Source organism: Atractosteus spatula, chromosome 1 (genome assembly GCF_055471065.1).
Source record: "Atractosteus spatula isolate fAtrSpa1 chromosome 1, fAtrSpa1.hap1, whole genome shotgun sequence".
NCBI lineage: Eukaryota > Metazoa > Chordata > Actinopteri > Semionotiformes > Lepisosteidae > Atractosteus > Atractosteus spatula.
In genome coordinates this window covers 14,825,086-14,851,389 of record NC_142706.1, presented here as the reverse complement: position 1 = coordinate 14,851,389, position 26,304 = coordinate 14,825,086, and the positions used below count along the sequence as shown (strand labels likewise).

The following is a 26,304-nucleotide window of genomic DNA, read 5'->3' as shown; positions in this document are numbered from 1 at the left end:
ACAATGTCCTATTCTCAAAATCAATAAAAACGTGATTGGAAAGATGGAAAGATGGATTTCAATTTTCACACCACCAAGGTATCTAAGGTACAGTACATAGAAGGCAGTCATGAATCACAGGCAGAATCTCCCACACAATTTTACAATTACTTTTTCCTCAATTTTTTTGCAGAACTCATGGCAATACAAAGGGAAAGGCAATCCTTATTCAGCAAGATTATGCCAAACTTGATAACACTTCAGACTGCAATCACAAACATCCTCAATTGATTTTTTTTAAAACTACAGTATGATCAGAAAGCTTCTTCATAACGTACTTTCATCTTTAAGGCAAATGATTATTTTTAGAAAAACTTTGCCAACAACTTAAGTCAACGAAAGTTCAAATGGATATTAAAAGTATACTGGATTGATGGTTGCTCTTGCACAACAAAGATTTAGTCAAATTAAAAACTTAAAAAGCTGCTTTTCCCTTCAACTTGTTTATTGATGTACTGAACATGAAAAAAAATACAAAGTATCCAAACACAAAGAAAATAACATGTACATCCTTTTAAATACTTAACAGAAGAAATTTTATCCCAACAGATGTGAACTGAATCCATATACAACTTCAAATAAATACCAACCTCACATTAAGTGTTCTGATAAACACGGCGGAGTAGAGCCTAATTTTTATGCCTTCCCATCAATGCTTTCAGAAGCTGCACGACCTTACATTCAAGTTTTTGCTTTCCTTACAAGATGCAAGTTGTACTCGGAAAAATACATATAAAAAGGATACAGGAAAAGACTTTATGCCATCTCATAAATGTAACTTACTGGTAAAGAGCATTGAGCGGTCTAGCATGAAAAATGTGCTTACTCACAGCAGCATGTGTATCACAGCATATATATATACTCTTGTCAACTATACTGAAGTTTTGATTTCTAGTTTTAAAAAAAGATGCAAATATAAATATACAATGCATAGCACACTGCTTATTATAAGGGAAGCATGAGTACTGATCAGTTTATACAAAGCAGGACATTACAATTATCAGTGCATCTAGGCTAGTCCGCCAGCCTTTATTTGTTCAATATTTGAAAAGCAAGATGTTACTCAGGAAACCACTTGCATTCTTTTTTTTTTTTTGATATGGTCAGAAAACGGCATCATTATTCCCCCAAAGTGGTTTAAGCATTATACACCTTTTAAAGTAAATTGTAACAGCATACATATATATAGAGGACTTGTATGAAAAATGGCAGGAGATTTGTTCAAAACTGTGGTTTATAACTTTACCACATTTATATATTATATATCAAACAAAAGAAAATAAGCAATGTCACTATAGATTTCTTTTAATAGCGGAAGCAAGACTATCTACAGACCAAACAACCAACAAAGTCAATGCACTGTAAAATCTGGCCCATGAGACAAATCAAATACTGTATACTTAAATGGACAGTGTAAACCTACAGAAAACCAAAAGTAAAACCAAATATGGGACACCCCCAACTAAAAATTTATACAAACACAAAAATATTGGTAAGTCCAATAACTTAAGCATATACTTAAATTAAACAAAAAACACTTATTTACATAGCTCTAAGCTCAGGTGTAATCCTTCCAATGTTTCATTCAAAACGTATACGAAATTTTCTGCCACTTAAGCAGGCGTTCCTCTTATTTGTACAAAGCAGGTACAAACCACTTTCATTTCTTTAATACACAGACAAAACAGGTCTTTAACAATATAGCAAGTACATCACTAAACACCGTGAGCTCCATCTGAAGGGAATTCATTAGGAAGAACTGATTTATTTTCCCCAAAAAACCTTTTAAGTATTTTCACTTTATAATTTGCATGCTTTTTTTGCTAAAGTAACCTTGGTAATTTTTTTTTAAAGATCTGTATTTCAAAATAACTGAATGTGAGCTGCTTGTCACATTACAACCAGGATGATCTGACATTCCAATGATGATTATACAAATGAAACCAACACTGCCACTTATTCTAGAATCTTAAGTTAATACAAAGATCTCAAAAGGTAATCGTTTACAGCATAAATCTCTCCAGAAATCCCAATCATTGCAAACTTCCTGGTAAGGTTCAAAAGCTCACAAGGTGTCATATGAAGATATTTCTCAAAGTATCCAAGTCAAAATATTTGTTCCAGGTCCAGTAAAAAGTTTCTCCAAATTTTTCTTTTTTATAAAAATAGATTTTTTTAAACCCACATCAAAGAGGTTCTTAGCTCTTTGGCAAGGTACTGCTTTAAGAAAAGTGTTTTCCAGTAATCTTACAATAAGCAATATTATGCAGCCCACCCATATCCCTACTCAAAATACAACAACCAAAAATAGCTTTACAAAATAAATATGTAAACAAAAATGAGTCTGAATTGAAAATATCTTCTGTTACTCACTTAAGGGCAAAAGCACCAAAGGCAAATGAAGACACAGAAAAAACACAAAGTAAATCACTACACAAAGCCTTACAAGACTTACTCTTTCAAAGCAGATATGTAACAAAAAAATACTTTAGCTGAAACATTTTAAAAGGTCCTTCTTTAAAGAAGGCATCAGAATGCAACATGTCAGGTAAAAAACCTGCTGAATTTTCTCTATTTAAACATAAAGGATATTTAAGAAGTTGAGTCAAAGACTAGCAATAAAAAAAAAATCACACTTGTTGGACGCTAAATATTCATTTGTTTCCCTTCATAACACTGACTTACAAAGACTCTTTACTAATGTATAAAGTTTACGTTAACCTTTATATTTTTTGTATAAAGAAAACTGAGGAGACATTAGGCTTTGTGCGTTTTGTTGGTTTTAAATGAAACTTGCAATACTCTGTCCCCGAGCCGATATCCATTCAGGCTGGCAATGGCCATTGCAGCTTCGTCATAGTTTGTCATGGTGACAAATCCAAAACCCTTGCACTTGTTTGTGTTGAAGTCGCGGATGACTTTCACGTTGGTTACAGCGCCAAAAGGTCCAAACATCTGCCACAGGATGCTCTCGTCAGCATCAGGAGCCAGGTTATAAACAAAGATGCACCACCCTGTCCCTGCATGTCCTGGGATGTTGATTCCGGCCAGGCTGGTTACTCCGTCAATGGTCATGGGAGAAAACCTGCTGCAATACAAAAGAACAAACCTAGTGTAACCACTGTAAAAAAAAAAAAAAGTACTGAAAAACTGATTATACTGCGCTGTGAACCTGGCTGTGACAGTTGAATCATTAAAGATAAAGCTGCTTTAAGAAGTTACTGTTAAATGATTCAATGACTTAAACTGCTTTGCAAAGCAGTCAAGCTACATACCTAGGTAACTCATTTTCCAGGACACACAGCAATTAATAGATTTTGATACAGCACAACAGTATGGGAACTAAACATCACTTATTACCCAAAAAGCAACTCTTTAAAAACAAAAACCTGATGAGCATGTAAAGATGACTGCAAATAATGAAAACCAAATACAGTGTTTCAGTTTCAGAAGTGAGGAAAGGTGGTAAAAAGAGGAGAGAAGAGTCCTGTTACTGAAATATGTACAAAAATAGTGAAGACAGCCCTTCAAAGGCAAAGGCAGGGGGGAGGATTACAAACCCTCTATGAGGTGGCCTTAATGCCGTTTGGCATTGACATCAAGATCTGGCAGCATCATGTGCAGAAAGGCCCCAGTCGAGAAATGAACACTGTTAATGACAGTCTCGCACTGTGCACACTCAACATTGCTTAGCTTCCAAGATTAGACAAATTTCTTGCTGCACAACTAACATGTTCTGTACAGAGTGGGCAGAGAATCCCAGCAAAAAGAAGGTAAAATAATTAACCATGTTGTACTAGTTCAACAATGAAGATAAAGAATTGCTACACCATCTTTTTAAAACAATAGTAATTTGTATAACAAAACCTAAACTGGAAGAAACGTATCCTTCAAGATAATCTCTAGAAGAAAAACATTTTCTAATGTAGATTACCACATTAATCAATTTCAATGACTAAGTTAAAAAAAATGTAACTTTACTTAGGAAATGCACATAAAGCAAAAGATCAGACAATTTCAATATTGGCTATTCACATTCTTTGCAACACTGTTTCATTAAATGAGATGTTTCACGTTAGAAAATGCCTTTCCATGCTTGATAAACTCTTGCTAAGGTCTGTGAGATTGTCTTGAAAAAGTACAAACCTAATCAATGTCTCGGAGATACGATTTAGAACCTTGATTAACCCACTGGAGTCATGTCTGGCTTCCATCCAAGTATGGTCACTGATCAATTCAACATGGACAAATTACTGTTTCATGTAAACACCTCCCGACAGTACCAGAAGGAATCCTACACGTCACCAGGGAAGGCTTCTGTGGTTCAGAATGTTGTTTGGAAACTACGAGGTGCCATTCTGATGAAACAACCCTTGACGGATAGCAACTCTAGATTATTTACTACTGTATGAGGAAAGTCACAAGTGATCATACGCGTATGCTGGTTTCTTCTAATATCCAACAGTTGCTCTAGGCAACAATTTTTTCCCCAAACTAAAATTAAAGGATCTGCCTGCAAGTCATCAAGAATTGGATTCTTCTCAGCTTCTGCCAACCACAGCGCGAGTAACATTTTTTTACCCATTACATATCAGGCCAAAGAAGCAAGTTTCAAGAAACCTTCACTGACAGTTCCAGTTGAGTTTGCGTCACATGTGTATTTTATGTACTGTTCTATTTGTGATTGCTAAAACTGCTCTATCAATGCAATGCCCTTGGACAGTCTTGTTAAACACGTTATTTCCATCTATATAGCTTATTTTGCTGGAAAGCAAATATATAGGGAATCTAAACAAAAACTAGTGAACCTACACCAACCTGCAAATGTTTAATGAAAGGCCTGTACGAACAAATTCTTAGGTACATGCATTAATGCGACTTTCCAGTTTCAGGGTGGTTAATGGTAAATCGGGAAAATCAGAAACAGCACATTTTTAAAAATATTTTTTAATCTAAATTGATCTTAACAAGCACACCTTAGCCATAAGCTTTGTAGAATAAAGTTAAAAGCACACCCAGTCACATTGTATGATCATACCAGATAGCTTTTCAATATTAAATAGACATAAAAAGTAAAGTAGGCTTCCTTACAAAAAAAGTATTTCCATTTCATTTTTGTGCCATTATAAAGTAGCATTCATGCTGCTTTTTTTTTGCATTCATGTCATTCGGCTCCCATATAACTGGGAAGGAGATCCAAACCAGGTACTTTAAGTTTCTGCTATGTGAGTACTTTTAAAAGCACTGTTTTGCTTCTGAGATAGCCAATAGTTCATTTTATATTTCTGTGGGCACTTATGCCTGTGTATCTTGATTTTATCATCCTGACAGTCCTGAAGCACTATCTACAGTACATCTATAACCGCAACGGAAATGCCTGGCCGCACTGCACAAAAGTCACTGCTATTAAGTTCCTGCCGTCTTAGAGCTTGTAGATCACTGAATCATGAAATTAAAGTTGTGGAACCAGACAGCTTATTGCAGAGCTGATACCTTTCTGCCCTATATATATATAAAATGTCCATCATGCTTCATGATGGTGCCAACTACTTCTTTGAAGCACACATCAGAAACAAACATTTTGTACAGTACATATTAAAAAGAGCTTGAGAATAAGATCTCAAAGAAAAAAGGTAATTGCAGAAAGCTACATACTGAAAGGGTATACAATGGTAGAAAACACCAACTGACAATAAATAAAGGTATTAGGTTGGACAGGCTGCTAAGATCTCAAATCAAAGCAGTATAAATGCCAGTTTCAATTGGACAAAGGTCATCTGGACACACTAACTTCACAGGTTAAGTGACACCTTATCTCCCCAATGCAAAAATAAAACCCTACTTCCAGAATGCAAAACAGCACAAAAGCTACTTTTAATGGCAGGTTTGAATGGTACAGACTGGTTTGGTACTCCTGTGCCATCAAAAGAATGCAGGAGCTGAGTGACATCTTCTAAAAAATTCCTTGTATCTCAAATGAAAGCAGCACAAATGCTACTTTTAACAGCACAAATTAAAGCACTGGCAGTTATTGTTTGTGCTGTTTGTAGAGGCCAAATTCACAGACCCACAAAAGAAGCTAATATTGAAGGGAGTGACTGCTAAAGGGATACATAATGCTTTTACTCTCTGCAATGTTGCCAAGAAATTAACTTAATCTGGATGGCACCCAGAACTAGCAATCAGTCTTTCAAAATTGAAATCCATTTAATGTTCTCAAGCTTAATATTTGGGCCACTTAATGAGAATAACACTTCAGACCTCTAATTTAATGGACATAGAAGTATAATCATGTTTTAGTAGATTAATTGAATGGCTTTCTAAAGGCTGGTAACCAAACTACAGGAATGAAGGAGACAGAAGTGATAAAGCATAGATCTAGTCTCAGAAATGTACAAATACTAGAAGCTTTGTCATCATGATTTCTTCTGGCAGAGCTATCTTGCTCAAGTTCAATTATCTTTCTTGTCCAAAATGTCAAATGTAACAAGAAAACACTTGAACCCAGTTAGAATGGGCTACAAGAGATGTTTAAGTACATAAAATTAACTGATTTGAAATATTTCTATTGCTTTTAGCCTTATAGTAAATGGGTTTGCACGTGTACAGTTACAATTGCACTGTGGGATCTGAGTGCTAATATAAATAGACCTAAATGCATAAGAGCGAATTTCAAGCCAGTTTAAAATGCGTTCTAAAAATGAAGGAATGTGACATTCATTTCTGGATGCAGCTGGCACCACACAATGTATTCTGTAACATCAAGTTATGCAGATGAAATGGTTTAAGCAGTACAATAAGTGAACAAATGTCTAGCAAAGTTTTTTTTTGTCCAGAGGAATAAGCCTTAAAGTTTTGACAGCTGGTCGACTTAATACCAGGCCACTATTTTAAATTGCCATGTTCATTTTAGGGAGTTAATTGCAAAAAAAAACTAAGATTGTCTAGATTTTGGCAAAAGGTTTATGATAGAACTGATCGATATTATCCAGTGATGCACTAATCAGCTATCAATTTTCCACGATTCACAAAAGTTAGTGCTTTGCCCAGTTCTTCTATAAGCTCTGGGTTATTAGTTCTAGGTTTTAAGATAAACATCCAACAAGTTCAATTTCTATACCTTACAAGAGTAATTCATATCTATATAGGAATCTTATTTGCTTTACTAAATCGAGGTCAAGCAGAGTGCATTTCTCAAGAAGTCATCTTATACTTTAAGAAATTTGTCACGTTCAGATACCTTATATTTTCTGCCTTGTTTAACCTTCTAGATGTTAGTATTACCAGAGCATCATGTTATATTTAGTTGAGTATTCATGGATCCAAATGTTATAAACTAAACACCTTTGAGAGCCGTTTAGATAATTAGGCATTATAATTACAGCCTTATGGTAGAGAAACCATGTTCATACATTTTTGCAATGCCTTATAAAAATATACATGCTTTTTACGTTTGTCTTTAATAGTTCATGCAGTATCTTGACTCCTCCCTCCAAAAAAGGGGAAGCCATTTAGAAAGAAGAATACATCTTGCACTATCTTAAGTGCAAGATTGACAGATTTTATAGATTTAGATGCTGGAAATGAAACATTAAATAAACTACTACTTTATTTCCACACTGTACAGTTTTAAATTGACTGAAATCATAGGTGCAATAAAGGATCAAAAGTCCTACCTGAAAGGGCAACTGATGTTTTTAATGTGTATTTATTTTGCTACAGTTTTAGGGGGTAGAAATTTGTCTTTGGCATCACCAGTTTGGATGGACAAAGTTATCTTAAACTGGGCAGCTGTGTCAGTGTGAGCTGCATTTAACAGTGAAATGTAGCAGTTTGGCTACCAGTTCATCCATCTGCATTATACTTCAAACTCCACAGCCAATTTTCTATTTTTTAGGGTGGAATTAGCCTCTACAGTACTTGTTCCTTTATGCCTGACACTTCGCTTTCAAACATTCAGGTATCACACAAAAGCAGGATTTTGTAATTACCTCTTCACTCCATAAGCCATGTTAAGAAGATTGTCCAACCTACAACAAAACAAAAAGACAGTAATAACAAAATCACACCAGGAATACAACTGAACTCAAAGGGTGAAGAATTTACAGCAAAGGACTTGAAACCCATAGTCTGGAGCACCAAGTGTGTTCTGCTTTTTATTCCAAAGTGAGCAGTTTATCAACCTAATTTGTTAGCTGGATATCAGATTAACTTTCTCCAGTTGATTACTAAAACCATCCACATCTTTGAAGACTTACCTAGAAAACATCTTGGAGCCTCATAAGAAGCATTCCAGTTATGTAACCATCTAGACATACTAAGTGAGCAAGCTTGGGTGACAACACTTAACCCCCCAGGAGGTTTGAAACCATTTATAGTTTACTTAAATCTGTGCTGCTGTTGTAATTCAATAAATGGTCATTAGTGGTATACTGAGTTCTAAAATTATGGCCTATTTTCAAGTCAGAACAGCAGCAAAATCTTCAAAAGAATGCAATGGAGTCTTTAGAAGCATGACTCTCCAATTTTAAGGTATATTCTAGTGAAACTTAAAGGTAATACCTATGAGTACAATACAGCACATCGATAACATTGTATTAGAGGCTCTTAGAACCAGATTTCAAGAATTAAATTAACCTGCTTTGCAGCCAGCTATAAATGTCTTTACTGTTATGTAACATTGCATTTTATTAGTCAAACTAATACAATAGAACAATTCTACAACTAGTAAAATGGCTCTCTCATCAGTTTAGGTTTTGTTGCCTAAACAAGCCTTCCATTCCAAAATACAAGCCTTCCATTCTTTTACTTTCTGATGAACAGGATGACCTTTCAAAAGTTTTATAGTATACAGTATTTCCTCCAATGTTAATGTGCTTAAGTGCATCAGAACCAGCAGGGCTATAACATTTTTGTTATCCAACCAAACTAATGAAGCAAGGTGCCATGCAATTCTACCTCATCCCACACAACCTGGCTGGTCTCTCCTGGTCTTCAGTCTATTTGAACACCACACTTTGAGCAACTGCTATAGCAGCCAATTACAATTTTCTGGACAAGTGGATTTACTGTATGTTTTCAGTCCACTACTTGGCAGTTGAAAGCACATATACAAAAATAATCTTAGGCTTAGCACAGACTTTGAATGCATGATGTGCATTACAAAATAAGTTAATTCATGTTTTGAAAAACTAAAAGCAACATTCAGAGCTGTGGATTTTAAAATCTGATTATAAAAACCAAGCAAAAGCTGTTTTTACAATCTTGCTCCCACCATAACATAACTAGCTATCAAGGATTATAAACCTCATGCAAAAGAAATACACATCTGGGAGTACTTAAAATCAGTATGATAAGGTAACTATTTTGAATTTTCATGAAATAAGTTACATATGAATAAGCAGTTCTGATACCCTTTTCTAGTATACCATTTCACAAAAACAAATTGTACAATTTTTGCAATGTGTTCTGGGATTCAAGTACCAATTAGTCAATCAATGTATTGTACATTTTTAATATTGTTCACTACATACTCAGTGGCTGCACTTTAATGATGCTATGCACATCTGCAAAATATTCCTAGGGCTATATCATATGGGTAGAGTTCACTGGTTCTGACCACAGCGTTAAATGGCCCCTTTTCAGCAGATTTTACAAATCAATTTCTAAATGAATTTTGAACCGTAGCACATTTGGGAAAAATCCAAAACCGTGTTGAGATAGCAGATGACTTTGAAACGTAATCTATGAATTCCTTATTCCTTTAAAAGGCAGTGTCTTTCCACTGACTATACAGACATGACACCTATTACTAAGTAATTTAAATTCACCTACTTTAAAAATTCCTTACACAAGTAACTTATCTTCCAAAGCACATCTAAGCTAACCATAAGCATTTTAAATTTTTTGGAAAGTCAAGTTTAGGTTCCCCCCCAGAAACAGGGCTGGAGATCCATGGCCTAGATCCATGCATGCATAAATTGTATAGTCTGTTGCCATAATGTTTTAGAATTTTTATTCTCTTAAAAAGTAAAGGCATAATACACGTGTAACATTCATGATTAAACATTGTCAAATGGTTTATTAACCAGAGAAAAAACAGCTGCCTATTGCACTAACCTTAAAAGGTTTTGAGTTGTTAAGTTCGATTCCCGATTTAAAATTGAACTTTTGAACCATCCTTAACAGCACTTTACCCTCCTACTACATGTTTCAAATTGAAACTGTTTAAATACATTCCCCTCTTCCTTATACAAATTATATTTCAGTGGAGAAAAATGCCTCATTTTAAACTTCTTAATGAAAAGGTAGCTGAACTACTGAGCTATATTACTGGAAAAAAACATACAATACTGTTATTCAAAACAGTACTAGGAATGTGGTCTGGAGAGGAGCACTTCATAGCATTATGAAGAACAAGCTTTTCACTTCTGGTCTGGAAGAAAAAGGCTGCTAACATCCAGTATGACATCAGGTTTGATTTAGAGTGGTCATATTGAAATACATTTAACCATCACATGTGGCACTATAAGAGTAGCACAAGGCCTTACCTGAACCGCTGAGCCTGCTGTGCCAGGGGTCCTGGGTACCTTCTATTTGGGGACTGGTACAGCTGTGAGAGCAAAGCCTGGCTGGTTTTCTGGCTTGGGTTGTTTGCAAACTTGACCGTGATTGGTTCTGTGGCACCTGGCGGCTTCTGACCATTAAGACCCTTAATGGCCTCTTCTGCTTCAATTCTTCGATCAAATCGAATGAAACCAACCCCTCTGGAGACCCCTAAGAAATAAAATCCACCAGAAGAGGTGGGAAGATGTTAATTTGGAATTTCAATGCACTGTCTGACCAAAAAGCTAAGCTAATTCAAAATTGTTTATGGGGTGTACAAAATGCCATTTTAAAAAATATTTTTATAAAGTTTCCTTAAACGATGTTACCAAAAAACAGTCAAATGCGTTTTACATTTGTGCTGGGGGTAAAAATGTTCATTGCTGCCCATTCATAATTAGGAAAAAACCTTTGCTGAGAAAATGTTGTAAAACAATTGAACAAAGCTATACTGTCAGAGCTTTCAGATATTCTACCAAGCAAAAAGGTTCTCCTGTAATGATAAAAGATTGGAAACTGCCATTTCAAATTCAGGCTGCTCTAGTTAAAATACAGTGGAGAGCCTGTAGTAGAGTCACAGGACTCTCCAGTACCACTGGGACTGGAAGGGTGGGGTCAGCATATCTAGTCTTTCCTCCTTTTATTCCACAGATGCCAACAGAAATGGCTAGGATCAGTAGGTCAGCCTGTGGTCCAGATTAATTTTGTTGTGAAAAAAGAAACCAAATTAGAAACCACAGCATGAGCATTTGATTTGGAGTTTGGATGTTCCAACACAAAACCAATGCAAGGATAGAGCAGCATTTACATCTTCGTGTACAGGACAGCTGAAATTAAACAAATGATTAGGTCTTAAAAAAATAACAGTAATTATGCACTCGGGGGGGGTAAGATTCAAAAAGTCAAAAAAGGTAAGATTAAACACTGCAGTGCAAAAACCTTAAGACTACTGTCCTATTGTTTATAATATGAATCATTTTGCCGCTCATATATAGACTAGAGTAGTAATTAAATTTTCATTTAACTTATTCTAGTGTGAAATGTTACTTAAGTTCCGGTTACTTTTCACCCAAACTAAGCTGTACTCCTAAACCAAAAAAGTAGAAAGCACTACTATATGGGTTGTTTTGAACACATTCTTGATGTGCATACTAGAAATCTCGATGGTATCACAGACTTTTGCACAGTACTATAGAAATTTAATGTATTTATACAACTTGATTTGCATCTCCTTGGAAAACATGGGGATAAATTAATCTGTGCAACATATCTGAAAATTACAACTAGGTAATATTTTCACCAGTATCCTTTCATGACAAATTCAATGCAGTCATACAGTGATTAATACATATTATTTGAATAAGAATACTTAGACTTGCTACAAGCCAGCTTCATTGTATAAGCAACAAACGGGGCTCAGCACAGAAGAGCAAAGCATCACAGCTCTTTAGAAAATGGCTAAAAATAAGCCAAAATGTTTCTATAGAGTAACTGTGGGTATATCCAAGTGCATAAATAAGTTTGAAAACTTATTCTCAGTTACCAAAACAGCTCAGTAGGCCTTAAGCAAATTTGCAAAGATGTGAAAAGTGAACCACACTGGTGTGCAAAGTTGGTAGACTTATCCAAAGACTGTAAAAGGCTCAACAGCATTCAAACAGTATTATTTGGTGGGGGTTAGTTATGCCATCAGCATTCTGGGTTTTTAATTTCACCTCCCACCCTTAAGTGTCCAGTTTGATCAAGTTTTCATCAAACATTCACAAAATGTTTACATTTGTATTTCAACAAAAATACCAGAAGGAAGTATTTACAGTACCTTCATGGCACTGTATGCTTCAAATTACATCATACAGTGTACATGTATCACAACAATAAATCTAACCAAAAGTGCTTAAAAATACACCTGGAGTAAAAATGTTTTGCTCATCTTAACAGGGGGGAAAAAAAAGTTGGAGAACCCTTTTATTTTTTGCTTGCATGAGCAATCAGAGAATGTCAAGTCCAGCTTCTAATCCAATTCCAATGTTAACAGATATCCCCAGTGAAAAAGTGTGAAAGATTGAAGAGCCAAATTAAAATGAATGCAGAAATTCTGCCTAGTGACTTATGATGCCATTTTTTCCTGCATATAATTGCTATGGTGTAAGCAATATACAAGCATTATAGCTTGTATTTTACAGCTATACATAAAAAGCCATGAAATTCTAAACTAAAACATTTTTAACCATGGCCCAAGCAGTACTATCCAAGAACATTTTTCAACAGCTAATATGTATGGGCTGAATTTGACACTCCACGCAGGTACACTTAGAAAACCTGAGGAATCATTTTAAATAAAGGCAGAATTCAACATTCCTCCAACAACATAACGCAGCGTGAGAAACCTAGCCTACAGGCATGCCTTTCTCAAATAAAACAACCTGAAAATTGCCTTAGCAGCAATTACCAGTCTGAGCCTTGTCCATAATCCTCGCCTCGGAGAACATACTGTACATTTCTGCAAAAAATTCATTCTTTCTATAAAGAGATTCTGTTTATTAGCATTTTATAAGGAGCACCGGGACTCCATTTTCACACAGCAGCTTGGAAATGGAGATTATAGCAGCTGTAGATTTATTTTATTACTCGCCGTGAAACAGGCATTAAACCCGTACCTTCAGGGGGGTGGGAATTACCAAGTCTGGCTCCACATTCTGCAATCTATTTCCATCTATGCATATTTATGAACATTTCCAGCAGAAAATTGCATTTTCAAAACTACATATCACAACCTTTGATATATTCTGGAGGCAAGAATACTTCATTGGAAAGCAGAATTTTACTCTAGCTGCCAATCGGAGAAAGTGAAAAAGACGGCACCGTGCTGCCTACTCACCAGTCATTTGGTCCACCAGAATACGAGAGGTAATGATGCGTCCATACTGAGAAAAAAGCTGCTCTAGTTCTTTCTGAGTCATAGTTTTTGGCAGTCCACTGACGTACAGATTTGCATCTCTTATGGAAGCTGAGCTTGGACGGGCATAGGACACCTACAGCAGAAGAAATTACAAGGTTCATTTTTAGTGCTTACCGATCACAAAATGGGGACTTAAAAGACTGTAGATAAAGTCATTAGCAAATGAAAACCCTTAGCATCTTTCATATGCTACATTTTTTATACATTTAGAATATCGCTCTTCAGCAATGACTAAGTCACGATTGGGAAATTCAGAACCGAAAGACCAGATGCATTGTTTTTAAAAAATAATTGATTACCGCTTCAAATAATTGTTTAGGAATAGTTTGCATTTCCTTCTACAACTTTTGCATGCTTGATCCGAGTACAGTGCGAGTTTTTAAATCCACCACTAATTTCTACAGCAATTTAGAAGGCAACTTCAACAAGAAGTTGAACATCTTCACTGCCAAACAGATCTCAAATCCTACACTGTGCCAAGATAAACCTTGAGAGGTTTCATCCTAGACTGCTGGATAGAATCTACAGCTCGGAGACAACTGGCCTAAGCCCAGACTGTGCCACTTTCTGAAGAACTGGGAGCAGAAAAGCAAAATAAGCCAAACGATTGCCAGGAATGACCAGGAAAGAACTGGCTGTGATACATGGCAACAGACTGTCACACTGCAGTGACCATTTGCACTGAGCAGAAAACTGAATTTTGTACTTTAAAACACACTGTCCAACAACAACAAATTATGGATTTACAAGATAAGCTATTAAAAAAAGGTTCTATCTCTCTAGAAAACAGTAAAAAATGATCACATTTTGCACCTGTGCGGTGAAAACTTCATCAAAAGGTATAAAGGGTAAAGCCTTAAATATTTTCAACAGCAGATCATCTCAGCTTTCATAGACTGAGGTGAAAGAAACTACTTTAGACAGTTTTCAAACCCATAAATAGCCATTTCTAAAAAAAAGCAACACTTACGACACTTGTGCTTTTGCCTTTGTCAGTCAAAACAGATGAGGGGAATTATTTACAATCATGTTATGCTGGCCTGTTTTTATGTTTGTGTTCTCAGTTGGTTCACTTGTCTGGGTGATGACCATCTTGGGAGCTAGCGAGAGCAGCCAATGTAGCAGGCTGCTGCCAAAGGAACTGCCCCTTTCAGCATGCATTGTTCATGACACCCTTTAGAAGTAGTGGAGGGAACCCCAGAGATCCAACATTTCACAAAGGGGATGGGGTCCCCCTATCGTCTAAGAAGCCCACTCCCTTCCATTTATTCCTTCACACTATTGGCAGCAACACCCTGGAGAAGAGAGCCTCCCAGTCATGGGAGAGCCTGTTAAAGGGACCTCTGTTCTAATCTCTAATCTCTCTTGTATGAAGATGGCACACCCTGTATTTAATTCACTCAGATCCTAAGCCTTTTAACCTACTGCATCTACAGGTTATAATCTAAAAATATTACATTTTTACAATGAAAATAAACCCTTGGATTTTTCGCTTATTTTTTACTAAATTACCCTAGTGTTACACTTCTATTCAGCAAATAATTGTGGGGGCGGATGTTAGTAGAATGCACATGGACGTAAACTTCCATATTTGATGCGTACGCATTCACTAAACTGAACAGTTGCCTGGTCATCGGCAGACCAGCCAATATGGTCAAAATCCTCAATCTGATTCACACGTGAAAGAAAATTAAACCTATTACCTAGGTAGTTAAAAAAATACTTTATTTCTGGAGTTCATGTGGTAGACCACAAATCAGCATTTATGCTGCCAGGAAGTATGTTTATTCAGGAAGGCCAGGCATTGAAATTAAATTACACAAAAGAGGACGTTCAAATACAAGTGTCCTCATTTATTTGTGGACACTAATAGGATGACAAAAAAAAGACAACGGAAAATGAAAATGCAGTTCCTCGCAGGACATGAAGTTGACCTTATAAAGCCCACATGAAAAGGCAGGAACTGCATACTGTAAAACAAACCTGGATTTTTACCCCAATGCTCTTTATACAGTATAAGAGAAATATGCATTGCATGATTGGTGTGAATTCTCAAAATTAGTAATTAGTCAATACACTGCAGAATTAAATTAATTTTCTTCAAAATAAGGATGTAAACTGGGTATTTTAAAAACAAATGTGGAATGCAGGTCTACAACAGTATTATACTAAATCCTGCTAGCATACACAATATTCTATCTTGACAATCTTTTTGCAGTTTAAAACTAGAAATTCTGCTCAACCATCCATGCATAGAAAGATTGAAATGAATCTGGATTTAAAATTCCTGGATTAAAAACTGTTCTTGATGCATCTGTTCAGCACTATATAGTAACAAAACTGGAGATAAAAGCAGTGGCAACTCCAGTGTAACAAAACAGTCAAGCAAGTCAACAAAGCTAAAACTACAGAACTTACTGCCTTTTCCCACTTTGGTCTTTTTTCCACTGTACAGGAGCCATGCTGAGATCACACCTCCCCAGAACGCCCTAGTTCTCAAACTATTAACCGTTAAACTGCAGTTTAGCAAATCTCTTCATTTCAATTTGAAACCACCACAATCATTATTCCGCCCAATTCATCTTTACAGCAAACATGAACTGCCCATAATCAGTTGGAATCAGACAGTTCAATAAATCTGATGTCTAAAATATAGTCCAACACAAAATCATCTCTCAATCTTTTAGTGGTTTTATTTTAACTTGCATACAGTACATCTGATCAGATCATCCAAACAATATAAATTGCTCTGTGACAAACCTTAGCCTCAGTTATATACTGTATCCAAACCAATACAGAAAAGCTTATTTTTGATTAATGGATTGTTATAGTTGGGGTAACATAACTAAATGTAATAAAACTAAAAAAGGCATCAGCTTACCAAATACCTTAACAGCTTTAACAGTTGTGACTGACCGCCTCACTACTAGATCAGAACTGCATAGGACTTAAAAACCAAAAGCCTGCCTTCTGCAATGTTCATTTGTTTAGGTTTCCTGTTTCACCAGGTTAACGTATTTACCAATTCTAAAATATCATTTGCCAGCTTCACATTATGGATTTTGTATAGCTAAGCTGAAAGCTGCTACAAGTTACAGACCAGAATAATTCATTCCAACTTTGCACTGAATATCAGGAGACACTGGGGTCTTTGGGACAAGGGCTGGATGGCTCCACAGGATTCAAGTCCAAAGATGGTTTAACTCGGTACGAGGATATGCAAGAACAGAATATTCTGTACTCCCAGCTGTTAGCAACATCATGACCAAAGAACCCTATCAAGACCTCAGAAAAGTCCTGCTGTTTCAGCATACATTGTGAACTAATTTTGTGCTATACACCCACAGCCCTTTGCATTAAGCACCTCTTCTGCTCAGTCCTGAATTCAGCTTCAATTTGTACTACACACCCTCTGCTTGTGGTCTCAGAGTTACACAAAAAACACTTGGATTGACTTTCAAACCATTACCAGTTTACAAAGTATCTACTGATGAGGCAGCAAAATCATTTTCTACAGGTACATAATGAATTCTACTTCTTATTCTGAAAGGCAGACATTTAATGTTGAAGCACCCCAAGCTCATATACCACACAATACATATGCTTTGCAGCTGTACAGCTCTGTAAAAAAAAAAAAAAGACATACTGGGTTTTCATTAATGCTCTCTTGCTTTAATGTAATCTTTTGACATTGAAAAGGGGTTGACAAAGCGGTCTCCTATAACACTGTTTCTCGTCAAATGATTCTTTCAGAAAAGCACAAAATCTGAGAAAATACAAAATGTAAGCTTACATGTTGGAAGTACCAGAGAAAAATGAAAATATTATGCAGCACCTTCTGGTTTGTTCCAGGCTCCTGCAGCTTGAGATTCTTATTTTCTAACTGGCTAAAGATACCTTGCTGTTTGATGGATTCAGGTCTACAACACTGCCTTATTTTATCTACAAAATGCAGTGCAGAGATAATTTAATTGCAGTGTCAAGATTGCTAAATGGTTCCGCACAGTGGCCTTCTGAACAATCCCTTCTGATTGATAGTATCAATACATTTCACTTGCTTTAATTAAACCTCCAAGATCCCTTTAGCTGTAACCAGATCAATAAACACCCTTCCCCCTAAGTATCTGGACTGGAGGGAAGAAAGCCAAGGTGAAATTGTTTTTTACCTCACCTTCACACTTCACTTGATGCTAATATTTGCAAAGTGCTTTTTACCACCTTGCAGGTTTATTTACACTTCTGACAAGCAGCTTGAGAATGTGTAGTATGATGCCCTTTGTTCTAAATGACCACTCATTCAGTTCATGAAAGTCCCGATTATAATCTCTTCCTACAGTAAACACAAATTTACAGGCAGCTAATTAGAGGTTTATATAGTCAGATACATGAATGCAACATCTGCAGTGAACGTGTTAATCAAATAAGACAAAACAGCTTTATATTGAGTACAGCAAGTAAATGGTTTTCACCTTTTAAGGCATGATAGAGAGGGTACAAATTAAATGGTCACTAACAGTTTACAAACCAAACAAGACCACCCTGCTTGCATTCATACAAATCTCTGCTGTTTACAGTACAATACACACTCAATTTTTACCCATATCCTCAAATCCTAGTCTCACTGATGGTCCCGAAACAGTCCCCTGATTAACCTTTTGATACCTTTCAGGATTTTAAATGGTCACAAAATCCATTATCAGTTTTTTTTGGGTGAAAGCAGACAATCCTTTTGGATGGCATTTAAGAATTAACCTTATCCCTTATTTTGTACTGGTTCTCAATATAGCAAACATACATCAGGTAAACTAATTTGGTTTGACAACTTGCCAGACGTATATACAAACCCCACATGGCAGTCTTAAAAGAGCAGCTCTGATTATTGCAAATGACAAATTCTGGTGACAGTTAAAAGTAGGCTATGGCCAAGCACAGTTTTCTGAAAACCGAAGACATCCAATTTATGCAGAAAAGCTAAATACTTCAGTAAAACTGATACATTTCACATTCATGTAAAGATGCTGAAACAGCTTGTGAACTTAATGACAAATTACCTAGCTGTTTTATTAATAAAGAATATGGAAGCAAACCATGACTTCAATTGTTTCAATTTAACTTCTCAACTGTAGCAAGGGGATATTTAGCACCTATTCATATTGCAAGTCTAATTTGCAACTCAAATTAAATTTTGTTCAAGACCTTGTAAAGAATAAGTCTTTTACCAAGATAAAATAAGGGTAGTCAATGAAGGGTAGCACGACCACAATGGGAAGGAGGAATTAATGGGTCATTGTTTATGTAAGCAAGTAAGTCAACTTTTAAACTTGCTCAAAAGTGATTTCTATCATATTGTATGATCCTACAGCAAGTCTTAATTGTTGAAATCAAGTATTCTTATACCAATGACGACTGTAGTACATAATTTCCTCTTCCGCTTCTGAAAACCCCACAGTGACTGTAACCTAACAACTGCAAGTACTTTAAGGTTAAAAATGAGTTGACCAATTTTACAGAACATTAGAACTAATTGATTATACGGCTACGAAGCTCATGCCTGCACTGCAACAATGAGAACCAAGCACCATTTTCATCCAAAAAACGCAATGGTACTCATTCCCAAATCGTTCTGAAAGCCCTGCAGTGCCCATGACAGAGTGAAACGAGACCGATGGAGTGAAACTGCTCTGACACTGTGGACTTAAGAAAAGATGCTGAGAAAGTTGTCATTTGCAAAGAAAATCAAAGAAACCGTGCCCAAGGTTCATAGAAACCCTAGCAAGGCTTGGTCAATGGTACTATTGCCTGGAGAATCCTGGCTGGCTGATGAATAACACTAGAACTGGCAGTATGTCAGGAATCAACATGCACTCCTAAACTATCTACAGTTCAAACTAAATGAATGCCAATTACCACCTTTAAAGAAGAACCCTTTGTGTCCCCACAGCATATCATACATCAGACAAAATATCTTCAGAAACTAAAGCAAAGAAATTCTTACAAGCTACAATCTATTCTAACTATAATGGGATTCTCTAGGAAATGCACTGAACCCAGACTACTTTCATTGTTTTTTTTGCCAGTTTTGAAACTTCACGGGTCTGACACAGTCTTCATATTTATCCACTTGGACCTTGCTTTATAATCTCCTTTTAGCCTCACTTTTTGTACTATCTTCAGAACAGTGTTCCACCAATTTTAAGATTTTTTTTTTCCTCTACACGAGACATGTCAGAGTACACACAACCGAGGGATCCATATTACAGAAAAGTAAGTTGCCAATGCCAAGATAATGAACCTGAATCCAAAAGCAAGTGGCTGTTATTGGTTATATCTACTGTTGACTGATCAAGGACACACTGAAAACCCTGACAAAGATTAAGGAGCCATGCAATGTTACTGCAGAATCACCTAAAAGAACAAAGAAATGGCACTGACAAGCTATTCAAATTTTAAGAAAATGCACATCTAATTATGGTAGACTAACAGACTTACTAGACTCATAATTGTGTTGTCTTGTGTGAAGACCTGCCAAGAGACACTAAAGCTCACAGCGAAAATAAAAACAATCTACAAAAGCTAATTTAGCTATTTAGCATTACTAAGGGTCTGGAAAAAGCCTCCAGGAAGTTAAAAAGTTCAAATGAAGCAAAACATACAATGAAATGATGCATAGTTTCATTTCTCAACTTCAAGTACACCAGCCATGGAATTTCTAGAAAAAGCACAAGACTGGACCTTGCACAAATCCAGCAACTACTGGATAGTTTATTTCTGACTTGTATGTATGGAAAATCACCCGTTTATAAAATTTGAAACTGGAGGAGCATGTCTTCCAACACACCCACCTACAGACTCATTTGTCATTTGAGAGATCACAGTTCCACTGTCTGACAGGAGAGAGAGCTTTGAACAGAGGAACGTAGTGTTACTTTTATGCCTGCAGGCAACTGGCAAGCTGCAGGAGATGCTATTTGCCAGAAAAAAGTAACAGGGGGTCTCTGGCTAACTTATTCCAGTCTGCTAACTGCACCTTATAATACTTTTAACATACTGAACCTTAAGAAACTATTTCTTCTGCACTATGGAAGCCTCTGTAAAATAGTCCATTTTTGCTGCGAACAAATAAGCCTTTAATATTGTCATATCCGATTTTATGCATAAAAGCAGCTCAAGTACAGTTCTTATCAAATTCAGTGAAACATTAAATACAAAACAAATGCAACTGGCTTCAATACTCGTATTTAATGTCTCCAATTATAAAACTGAACTTCAATACAAACCTGATCTTAAGTTAATAAAACTCTATGAAATTGTTCTGCAGTAAACACATTATGTCTTCAACTAAGGAGTTCACTGAAGTGATAGTGGGGCAAAAAAAAGATGGCTACATTTTCTGGGGACTGCTTCAAATTTCAACACGAAATAGTTTAGCATTTTAAGCACAAAGTAATATACTACCTGTATTGCAGATGTAAAAGCCTTTGCAACTTAAAATGTGGATATTTTATTATAACAAAACATGTCAAATGTGCTGAAGTAAGTTTCTCGGGTACCTAGGTAGTTTAACTTGTCTAACAAGGCAACTATTTTCAAATTAATCTGCACTCGGCTTACCTTTATTGTTTTGGTCTGAAGTCTCAGGCCATTTAATGTATTGATGGCTTTTTCAGCATCTTTAGGGTCCACATAGTTCACAAATCCATACCCTAGGCTCTGCCCTGCAAATAGAACAAAATTTTAGACCGAGTTCTTTAATATTGGCCCACTTTCAAATGAAATGCAGAATTTTCCCCAAGAACTAAATCTGTTAATGTAAATTTTACAGGAAATTGAAGATGTGACTAGTTTCTGAAACAGGAACCCCAAGCCTGCTGTATTTCAGATCTACTTGAATGTATTACCAGCCTCTTCAGCTTTAGGACACTAATTTAGAAAAAAGGTCCAACACCTTTATAACACAAACGTGTTATACTTTTCCTATGATGGGATAAGATATTTATAATAGGATACTAGAAATTTCCTATTAATGTGAACATGCACCATGGCAGAAGCATGACCAGATTGTTAACTTTCGTTTATGATCTTGGCGACAAATTTGTTGGGGGGTCTGGGAACTCTAGGATTCTATTTTTTCAGAAACTTACATTTGAATGTGTTTCAATGGATTAATTTTCACAACCATTTGAGGCTAGTTAAATGTTCTATTACATATCTAAAACTGTTTAGAGGAACAAAACAATTCCAATACAAGTCATGATTCTTGAAGGTACTTGGTTGGAAATATAAAGAGAAAAGGAGAGGAGTTATTGGATGAGTCATGTTACATTTGCATTTCATAATAATCTGGAATTCACTGGAATAACTGTGGGTCGATTTTTATTTAACTGAATTGATGATCACGAAAACAAGCAGGACATCCATTTAGATTATCTTCCTATGGTATACATATTCCATTGTTCAAAAATGTGTCAAGCTTAAAATTAAATCTAATTATGCAATTTGAGAAGGAAAACCTATTGTTTAGCTTATAACTAAAATGCTTCATATTTTTACAAAACATGCCAATAAAAATCTTCAAAACCAGAGGCATTTTTCCACTGTTGAAATCCTTAAGATTTTTCAGATGATTATCATTACAGATTCAATATACAAAATTTGTTCAAATGAATAAAATATCCAAAACCTGGGCTGAGTGACCATCATTCACAAAACACTCAATTGTGCCACTTCACAAACGCTATAAAAACCTTTAGTGTAACATTTTAGTCCTTTTATGAAATTGCAACTTCATAAACTTTATCAAATAGAAATTCAGACATTCAAATAGCATTCGAATTCTAGTATTAAGCAGTACTTGTGAACAAAGTCTAATAAGCAACATAAAAATGCACTACCATGAGCTTACCATTTCCAAATCTTTGAATTTGAATAAGATTTCACATTAAAAGCACCATTTGACTAATAATAAACAGTACCTTTGCATGCATCGCTTTGTAAGATGGCAATCACTTTTTTACCAAGAAACATGAAGTAGGTGGTTTCTGCAGGCTGAATTTTTGTACGACTATTGTTCATCTTTGGACAAAGTAAAACCATTCCTTTCTCAGCCCCTAATACAAGGTATGGTGCCCCCAAGCAAAAAACTGTTGCATATTTTATATTGTCTTGAAACATGAGTTTAGTCTTTTCTTTAAATGTTATCTTTAAGTAAAATGGTACTAAAAGGGTTATTCAATTTTTAGCCTATTAATCTCTAATCCTAGCACATAAAAATAGGATATACTTTAATCTTCTGGTCACACTTCATGCTAAAGGGGTATGCAATCACCAGGTGTTCATTTTAGCTCAAGTAGTTATTTGATGCAGTTAAGACAGTAATACAGATTCTCACAGTTCTTTAGATGCTGCTTCTTTAAGTAGTATTTGAAAACCATCAATAAACCAGTGCTACAAGACCACAATTAGACACCACTGTCATACTAAAATAAAATTCAAACAGCATTCATACATTTAAGACTTGTATACGAGTTCATATACAGTACACACAAAAGACCTTCAATGTCTGTTTACATTGAGGAATAACAATCCAATCATTAAACAAGGGTAACTACTTAAACCTGAGAAATTTAAATGTGCTTAAAGGTTACCTTAATCAAAAAACGACAGCTTAATTGTTTAAAAAAGTGGGGGGAAAAAGGCAGTATAAGCCTTATTTTCAATGCATTTCAGCAGAGGAAAAATTAGAACCCTTTTCATAAAACTCCTGCATGGAAATTTTATACCAAACAAAAATGCATGCTTAGGTTTTATTTATATCAATACAAATCTTTAAGGCCTGTAAAGAGGCATTATTACAAACATAATACATTCAGAGTCAACAAATATAAACATTACATTTGACCTAGGATAAACTAAATTGCCAGAATAAACCCTAAAAACTTTATACTAAATTTAAAAGGCTGAAGCACAAACAAGAAAACTTACAATTAAACCATAAATTAAAATCAAAAGAATGAAACAAGTCTTCACTAAAGAGTATGTACAGGTGGACCACAATCTTAAAGAACAAAACATTATCATGTTTTATCATTTCAAACCATTTCATTAACCATACTCAGGTTACAAAAACCAAGTCTTGGTAATGTTTATGTTAAACAGCCAAAATGAAATCGGTTTCTCAAACAAATGCAAATTTCTGAAGAAAATAGAAAGTTTGAATTATGGAGTTAATTCCAATTTCCGGCTAAAGAAGTTTGCTTCTGTAAGCTTACGTTCCAAAACGACGCTTCTGCACTTTAAAATCAACCTCAAAAAGCTATTTCAATTACGGCTCCAACTGCTTTACAACCTTCACTTAAAAAAAACCTCATTGAAAAACGCAAAAGGTGCCATTACCCAAATGTCGATCTTGCGTTGCTTCTAGTCTCGGCTTTATCATACAAATTATATACCACATATTGTAAAGGCAAACGTATATAAGCTTTCTACAATACACATTTTAAAGCTTTAGACACCTGTACTCTGCCTTTATCTTGTACAACGAGATCTCATAAGATGATTTTCCTACAGAAGCTGGATCATGCGGTTTTTAGAATATGTAAGAGAGCATCTGGCTCAACTTGAACCACAGTTATGGCAAACTGTTGTGATGCACAGGCAAAGCAAGCTCTCTCCTTCGATTTAGAGGCCATATTTAACAAGAAAACTCCGACATCCTGTTGCAATGGATTTGATGCATGTCTGGATTTCAGATTTTATTGGTTTAACTCCTAAAATTACCAGTTTTACTTTGTGCAGCCAGAAGACATTTCAATGCCTTTTGATACCGTAGCAAAAGTGCTAATTAAACTTAACTTGCATTCCTTAATACATTTTCAAGACTTAACACATCAAGGCTGTGCTATAGATTTAACAGATGGAAAATTCTTGTAAATGAAGAGCTGCACTGAGATGCTGGAAATGTAACACGTTTAAATGAGAAATTTAACAAACACCTTAAACTTCTCATACATAATCTTACAAAAAGCAATTTGAAGTTTTAGATCAGAACTCACTTCCCTCAAATTTTGGGAAATTATACCACTCCTGTGATACTGCAGGACTTGAAAAGTGACAAAAGCTAGAACTAATTAAAAAAAATAAACGTTAAAAAACAGCATCTGTAGAAATGCGACACTGGCCTCGGGTTATTACCCTTGACCTGGCTTGAGCGCATTTTAAAATGGACACCTGCTGTACATGACAAATGGTGTGCACATCACAGTAATGACTGAAAAACAGGATAACATTAGGAAAAGCCACTATGCCACAAGTGGAAATATTTTCTATGATTGCAATACATTGGTGATGGTGGCCATGGCTGTTCATTGACTATAAAACAGTTTCAGGACACCGTGCGGGATGTGTGCATCTTCTTCCAGTGTTCTCTGGAAATGACCTTTCATCACAAATTAAACCTCATCTCAAACGTTCACTAGACTGCACTTTGACTCTTTGCATCTCTACAGTTCCAAGCAAAGAAAAAAGTCATACAGGAAAGCACTGTGCATTTAAATTTTCACAGTGCAATACCTTTTCAAGTTTTAACTATAAGATTTCCAAGTTTATAATTTTACCCCACCTTCAGAACTGCTCTGTAAATTAAATGCCATTGAACAACTGGGCAGTGGATATGCAACTGGCCACTGATCTGTACAAACACTGCTGAACAACATGCACATTGTGACTATTCAGTAATATACACAACCTATGATTTTCCAAGCACTGTGTACCAGTGCATATTTCAAAATGTCCCATGTTAAAAACAGTCCAAAGGGAACAAAATTGTTCTATAATTTAAAACACTAGCTTACAAGATTATACAAGAGTAGATGGGCACAATAAATGCAAAGCATTTGCTTGAGGCACACTATGAAAATTAAATTACACTACAATTTACCAGGTTATTCTAGACTGTACAGCATAAATTATTAATTCATTTTTGGCACAGTAAAGCTTGGCAACTTTTCAAAGAATTTTAAAATACCATTCTATACTAGCCATTTGCTTAATGCTTGTAGCAAGCAAATTAACTTAATTTACAGGAGGAAAAAGGCAATAAGAAGTGCCAGCATACAAATGGGAAAGCAGTGTAAAAGTAAATGGGAAAGTATTTTATTAGGTACAAAGTACATATGAGGAACCCATCTCATACAAGAATGTATGAAAGCAAGGCCTTGCGCCGACATGTGTGGTCCAACTAGGGAACTTAAGTGCATCGATTACAACATTGAGGTCTCATCTGCATTGGAAAATTTCATTTGGTTACTTATTCTATTTTAAAAGGGCCATACATATGGTCAAGTATCACTTATTCAATCTGGATTGTGCTTAGACATGGGGTTTGAAACCATTATGCTGCTGCAGCTTCAGACTGCTTGCCTCCACATACAACTGAGGCCGCCAACAACTGCCTGCCTACTTCTCCATTATTAGAGGCTGCCTTGCTATAAAACTTGCAAACTGCTTGTTCTTCCTGGATTTACCATCTCCTATGTGCTTCCTACGAGTGGTCTGCAGATACTGTAGCACTAAAGAGTGGGCATTTCAATTACATTTCAGTAATGCTTTATTTGAATGTTGCTGCATAGTCTCACCATAACAGCTACAGAAGATGTCAACAAAATATGCAATGATTTAAATGGAGATGTGCAAGTGACATAACA

The 26,304-nt window shown here is 35.8% G+C and overlaps 1 protein-coding gene across 1 annotated transcript in view; it reads right to left on the bottom strand.

Moving 5' to 3' along the window:
* Positions 1–466: 466 nt before the first annotated feature.
* elavl2 (ELAV like RNA binding protein 2) overlaps positions 467–26,304 on the bottom strand; it is a 35,586-nt gene continuing 9,748 nt past the window's right edge. Inside the window, exons 3-7 of the mRNA XM_088922317.1 lie at positions 21,215–21,318; positions 13,523–13,676; positions 10,590–10,815; positions 8,031–8,069; positions 467–3,127 (exon numbers count right to left, since the gene is read on the bottom strand). Of these exons, the coding sequence (XP_088778443.1) occupies positions 2,797–3,127; positions 8,031–8,069; positions 10,590–10,815; positions 13,523–13,676; positions 21,215–21,318 (854 nt within the window). The 3' untranslated portion in view covers positions 467–2,796. The remainder of the gene's footprint in view (positions 3,128–8,030; positions 8,070–10,589; positions 10,816–13,522; positions 13,677–21,214; positions 21,319–26,304) is intronic.